General features: G+C 39.9%; 1 protein-coding gene across 1 annotated transcript; it reads left to right on the top strand.

The window, feature by feature from the left end:
- The first annotated feature begins 2 nt into the window (after positions 1–2).
- Positions 3–2,075, top strand: LOC121937867 (alpha-1-antitrypsin homolog). Its single transcript, XM_042481164.1, has 3 exons — positions 3–100; positions 1,334–1,481; positions 1,700–2,075. The coding sequence occupies exons 1-3, from the start codon at positions 3–5 to the stop codon at positions 1,889–1,891; spliced, it is 438 nt and encodes a 145-aa protein (XP_042337098.1). The 3' UTR covers positions 1,892–2,075.
- Positions 2,076–6,517: the final 4,442 nt, after the last annotated feature.

The raw sequence follows: 6,517 nt of genomic DNA, 5'->3' as shown, positions 1-6,517 counted from the left end.
CCATGATGATCGTCCTGCCTGATGAAGGCAAGATGCAGGAGGTGGAGGGCTCCATCAACAAGGACCACATCAGGCGCTGGAGAAACTCAGTCAGGAGTAGGTAAGAGGAAAATATTGTAGTTTTTTTAATCGTCATCTTCTGGTAAATGATTTTAGGTGATCTTTGATGGTCTTAGATTGCCCAAATCTGCACGTGTCTGCATCTTTGTGCTAACTTTGAATATAAACATGCTGGTCTTTCTTTTGTACCGTGCTGGTGAGTCTGAAAGAGTCACTGTCCTCTTGTGGTGCTCGTAGTTTCTCTAAAATGAGATGAACAGTTGAATTGTGGGAAATCTAACCAAACTAACAATGTACAGCATGTCCATATTGACAAGAGTTTAAATATTTAAATTTGCGCTTGCCAGGTAAGTAGCAGAGCAATGGCTCGCCCATTTTGTTCAAAAATCGTCAAATACGGCCACTTGATCCTGACACCAAAAGCCACCCTCTGCGGCTATATGATATGCTGCCAGGCAGCGACAGACGAGACCAGACGAACCGTTCATGGTGTTATTATGCGCCACCTGACAGCCAGACAGCCCCTGCAGAGGCAGCACGACAGGCGGCAGCAGACACATGGAACCTGTTGGTGCTGTTGGACGGCGTCAGGATGAATCACTGCTGGTGACGACATCATATAAGGAGCATGAAGGTTTCTGTATGGCCACGGGGAGGAGAGGTGGATGGATCCTACAAACCCAGGACTGTCATGCGGTAGTCTGGTGTTTGCTTCATGTCTGAATGTGATGTTTTTTTCCCTACATCGCCAAACCATCCGTGCCTGCATGTGCTTTTGATGACATCCTGGTGTTGGTTGGTTGCCATGTGTTTGTTTTTCCTGAACATAACCACATGCTGCATTATCCCACCATGACATCATGGTAGCAGCATCCCTGAACGCCATCAGCAGATGGATACCTAGAACATAATATGTCGACACAGGCGTTGATTTGGGATGAGAATGCGTCGCACAGCTCAAGCGAGTGGCCGACAAACTGATGGGCTTTATATCCAAAGAATGAACAGCTTCACAACATCTATGCCAACTTGATCTGATATCTAACTGAGACCGCTGTTAATTTGTCAACATGCTCAACCCGAATAGAGACTCTGTGTTTAATTGGGACTTTGCTTCTAACTGAAGTTTTAAGGAATTAAATTAATTTGTTTCCAGCAACATGAAAGGTGTTTATTTTTACCTTACAGCTTATCTAAAAGGTGTTTTAGATAAGCTGTAACTCAGTTTTATATTTCGGTGATTGTGACACTAACAACCTTTTTTGTTTCTTAGTTTAGTGTATCTCTTCCTGCCAAAGTTTTCCATCTCTGCTGTCGCTTCTCTGGAAAACACTCTCAAAGAAATGGGCATAACCAACGCTTTTGAGAACAACGCTGATTTCTCTGGCATTTCTGAGGAATTCAATGTCAAAGTCTCAAAGGTACGAGACACGAACGTTTCTTTTCAGGTTCATTTTGGGAATTTAAGTGCTCATGAATAACATGGGAATGCAGCAAATCTACAGCATGAGCAGTAGTTCAGAAACAACTAAGAAAAACTCCAGAGGAAGCTGAAAAAGTTCCCTAAGCCTTTAAATTCCTCCTGAACGGTGTTTCAGTCTAAATCTAACTCCAGCTGCCTCATTTCTTTCCTCCACAGGCGTCACACAAGGCTGCGCTGAGTGTCACTGAGATGGGAACAGAGGCGGCAGCCGTCACCGTATTTGACTTAATTCCTTTCTCGTTCCGACAAAGAGTCCAAATCGACAGACCCTTCTTGGTCTTCATCCTGGAGAGGTCCACTGAGAGCATCCTCTTCATGGGCAAGATCAACAACCCCACAGCCATGTAGAGGTGAGAATGAAGATCATCATCATCATCATCGTCATCATCGTCATCGTCATCGTCATCAGAATCACTGACGGTCCGCTCATCATGCTGATGCTGTAGCCAGAAACCTGCTTGTTTGTGTGTTGGTTATGTTCTCAAAATGGAAGTGATTCTATAAAAATATTAAAGAACATTTGAAGAATTAATTATTAGTAAAAAATTATATGATGAACAAATCCATCGGTTTTCAAGCAAAAATTCAACATTTATAGTTTTGTCTTTATTCATTTATTTATCATAAATTGCAGTTTAAATGGGTTTCAATGGCACAATTTTTGCAGTTGATAGTCTGAGTGTAACAATTTAGTTTCTACAGTGTATTTTAGAGGTATTGTAGGAGCTGAGCTGGAAATTCACTATATCACACTAAAATACACTGTCTTGCAAAAGGAGTTTGCATGTTCTCCCGTGTCTGCGTGGGTTCTCTCCGGGTTCTCCGGCTTCCTCCCACAGTCCAAAGACATGCAGGTCAGGTTAATTGGTGACTCTTGCCCTCAGGTGTGACTGTGAGCATGTATGGTTGTCTGTCTGTATGTGTCAGCCCTGCGATAGTCTGGCGACCTGTCCAGGGTGACCCCGCCTCTTGCCCGATGACAGCTGGGATTGGCTCCAGCCCCCCGCAACCCTTACGGACAATGAATGAAGGATGCAAGGTATGCTACGTATGCTATGTGCATGAACACAGTAAATGTAAAATGTAGAATGAAAAGCGCGTAAAATACACCAAATAGTCCCTAAGGGGTTAAACTTCCACATGTGCTGTATGTAGAGCAGCAGTGGACTCAAAGATGCAAACCTCGGTGCAGCTTCAGATCGAGATCAGAGCTGCTCAGCCCGCAGCAGCAGCTGTTTATGATTTCTAGGATTTTTTGTAAATTTCTAGGATTTTAGGACATATCTGGGATTTCAGGACATTTCTTGGATTTTAGGCTGTTTGTAGGATTTTTTGGAAACTTCTAATATTTTAGTACATTTAAGATTTTAGGTAATTTCTTGGATTTTAGGACAATTCTTAGAGTTTTGTTTCGCACATTTCGTGGATTTCTGGATGTTTGCAGGATTTTTCGTGGTTTTTAGCACGTTTCCCAGATTTTACAATGTTTCTCAGATTTTAGGTCATTTCTTAGATTAAAGGATATTGTTTTAAATTTTAGCTCAGTTCTAGGATTTCAGGACATTTCTCAGATTTTAGTATATTTCTGGGATTTTAGGACGTTTCTTGGAATCTAGCACAATTTTAGGATTTAAGGAAATTTGGGGGATTTTAAGCATTTCTAGGACATTAGGGTCTTAGGTAGGACCTCTGGTGGGGGTGTGGGGGATCCTCCACTGGTATTTTTTTTGATCAACAAGCTCTAATTTGATGCAGTTTTATGTCTCTGACACCTTATGGAGACTAAAAGGACAAAAACATTTCCTGCACAGATTATACCGTATGGCTGGATTTAAGTGTTCTGTAGTTTGAAACGACATGCGAAATATTGTGAATGCGACCCGTCAAAGTTCATTTTTTAATGTGAAGTATCTCATGCAGTTTGATTGTGAAGCTAAAGTTAGTCTGCACTGTCGAATGCTCCCCTCAGTGTGGAAAACAAACTCAACATGACAACACGTTTCTGAGCCCCGGCACAGAGATGTGTTTATTAGTGTCGAGCTCCGTGACTCTCCCTCTTCCTCTCGTGAAAAGCTCTCAGATCTCCCTGCCTTGGTTTTCATACCTGCCTGCAGAAGATCAAATGCGTGCCGTGCACGCTAATTACGACATGATGTGACAGATTGTGAAGTGGGCATCTATAATACATGCGCCATCCAGCTGTGGGAGTGCGAGTCCTACTTCCTGTTATTTTAGTCACCTGCTCTCAGGCGTCTTATTCTGTCGGGTGTGACGGGCGTCTCACTGCAGCGACACAGACAGACAGACAAAAGCAGGAAAAGATAGAAACAATGAACTGAAGAGATGATCGTTCATGTCATCACACATTAAACTCGTGTGACGTGTCAGATATTACTTAAAAAATTCGGTTTGTTCACATCATCTGCAGCAGCATGGTGCGCTCAAATATGTTTTCTGAATTAAACTGAAAAAAGTTTTTTACTTGGGTTGTAAACTAAAGTTGTTTGGACACAGAAGCAGTTTGTTTAGTGGACATCAGGACGTCAGAGCGCTCACACGGCTAAAACTAATCTGAGAGCAGAACCTGTAACTTTACTGAACTCTTTGAAACCTGGCCTTGATTTCTCTCAAAAACATAACAAAACAAAAATATAGTACAAGAAAACTCATGAAAATAACTGTTTTTTTTTTTTTTTCTTTTTCCAACATTTAGACACAGGCATATAAGCCTCTGTTATTACGGTGAGAAAAAAAGTCTGACCTCACTCAGCGGGATATTTTATTTTATTTTATTTTAGATTAACAATATCAGACACAAATTGTTTATTTTATTTAATTTCATTTTGAATCAACAATATCAGACATAAATTGTTTATTTTATTTTATCTTATTTTATTTTAGATAAACAATATCAGACATAAATTGATTATTTTAATTTATTTTATTTTAGATCAACAATATCAGACATAAATTGTTTATTTTATTTTATTTCACAGCAGAGCATTTTAATATTCTCTCCATCATTTAGACACAGGCAGATGAGCATCTGTTAATACTAAGGGGGGCTAACGTCACACAGCAGGACACACACTCACACACAGACTGCAGTAGGTGGCACTGTTACATTATGGGAGCAGAGCGGGGGTCCTTGCACCTTGCCATTGTTCACTTAGTAGCTCTACTCATTTGAGTTTGTAATTTAGACCAAAATGAAAGCGCAGCCGCTCCTGCGTTCGCTGCTCTACTTTACACATCAAAGTCAAATGAGCCGAATGCTGGAAGGTCACGGGAAGGCTCTCTGTCCTCTCATCTGTTATCATCTGTGTGCTGGCTGCACCGCACTCCAGCCAGGAAAACACATTAAAGGGGGAATCTTCCCAAAAAAGAGAGCGGCATTTCATTCTGTTCGCTCAACTTGGACAGCATAAACAGGCGCGAAAAAACCAAGAGCCAAAGCTTTAATCTCTCTCTGTGGAGCGGGAGAAAAAACACGGGCTTCTATCACAGATTAACACCTCATTTATTTTTGCAATAACAGCGAGCTGCACAAATCTGGAGCTCCCAGATCATAGCCGGGATAGTTTAAAATTCTGTTTTAGGGTGTCGTTCTCATTAAGAGGCTCCCCAGTGGCTCCTCATTACACAAGTGTCAATGTCAAAATCCACCGAGTACACGAGTGGCTCAGACCTGACATAACGTGCGGGCATCACCTCGTTAAATGTGCATCAAAGCCGACAGACGAAGAGGCAGGAGCTCTCTGAGAGACGGAGGCCGCCGCTGCACCAAAGACAAACAGTTAAGAGGCTGATCAAGTTTGTTATTTAAGGCTGTGGTGCCAGCAAGCACACAGACGTACACCTCTTTTTCTGTTGGTGAGCAGGGCCGTTTTTAGGATTTGAGGGTGATGGGGGCTCTGCTCAAACCTCTGAGGGGGGGGTGGTCCTCGTTTTTTGATGAACGAGCTTTAGTCTGATGCTTTTTTATGCACTCTGCAACCTTACATACCCTGAAAACTTGAAAAACAACCCTTCAATTATGAATTTTAATGAAACATGTATTAGAAGTTGTTAGTAATTAGCATCTAGTAGAAGCAGAATAATTTATAACTTCTATCATTAAACATTCACTAACTAGAATCAGAAAAATAGTCTGCATTTTTGTTAAAAGTGGAAGAATATAAATATAAATAGTCAAATACAGACAGGAGTTCAGTTTTTTAATTTTTAAAAAAGTTTTTAATCATTATTAGGGCCTGTTCATTATTAATGAGAGGGGAGGGGTGGTTTCTTTAAAAAAAAAAAGAATTATTTTTTTGCTGATTTTTATCCTTTGAATTTTAGGCTAATGTTTAAAAGCTTTTTGTTATTTCCTTTTTCTTTTGAATTTTTTTCTCTCTTTTTTTTAATATTTGTGTGTTTTTTTTTTTAAAAGACACTTTAACACTTTAAAGAATTTTTTTGTTTGAAAATTTTGGCAATTTTATTTGCTTAAAAACTTTTTGGAGGTATTTGTTTTGTCTTTAAAGTTTTTTTTCCCTTGAAATTTTTGGTGTTTTTTTGAAAACTTTTGGTGATTAATTTTTTCATCAAAACCTTTCGAGTTTTTCCATTTATTTATTTATTTTTAAATTGGTGATATTTTTTCTTTCTTTCTTCAAAAAAAGAAAAACAAATAAAAAACACCAAAATTACACCACTTATTTTAGTCAGAAACTGTAAAAACAGAAACTTTTATTGTATTTTCAAACTTCCGATTGTCCTTGAACACATCGTGTGGGACAAACACTCAACAATGTTAGCAGTTTTGGGGAGGGTAAAAATATTATGCAAATTCAGGGCTGAAGCCTTAGGCGGCCCGGCCTGATGGCGCCACCTGTGGCAGGAAACGGATAAACTCACAAAAATGTTTTTGTGCACGTTTGATTGTGATGTTTTATTATTGTAACTCGTGCTGACAGTCAAAAGCATGTCACA

This window comes from Plectropomus leopardus, unplaced genomic scaffold (assembly GCF_008729295.1).
Source record: "Plectropomus leopardus isolate mb unplaced genomic scaffold, YSFRI_Pleo_2.0 unplaced_scaffold27697, whole genome shotgun sequence".
Classification (NCBI taxonomy): Eukaryota; Metazoa; Chordata; class Actinopteri; order Perciformes; family Serranidae; genus Plectropomus; species Plectropomus leopardus.
The sequence above is the reverse complement of the archived record's forward strand: the minus strand, read 5'-3'. Positions and strand labels throughout refer to the sequence as shown.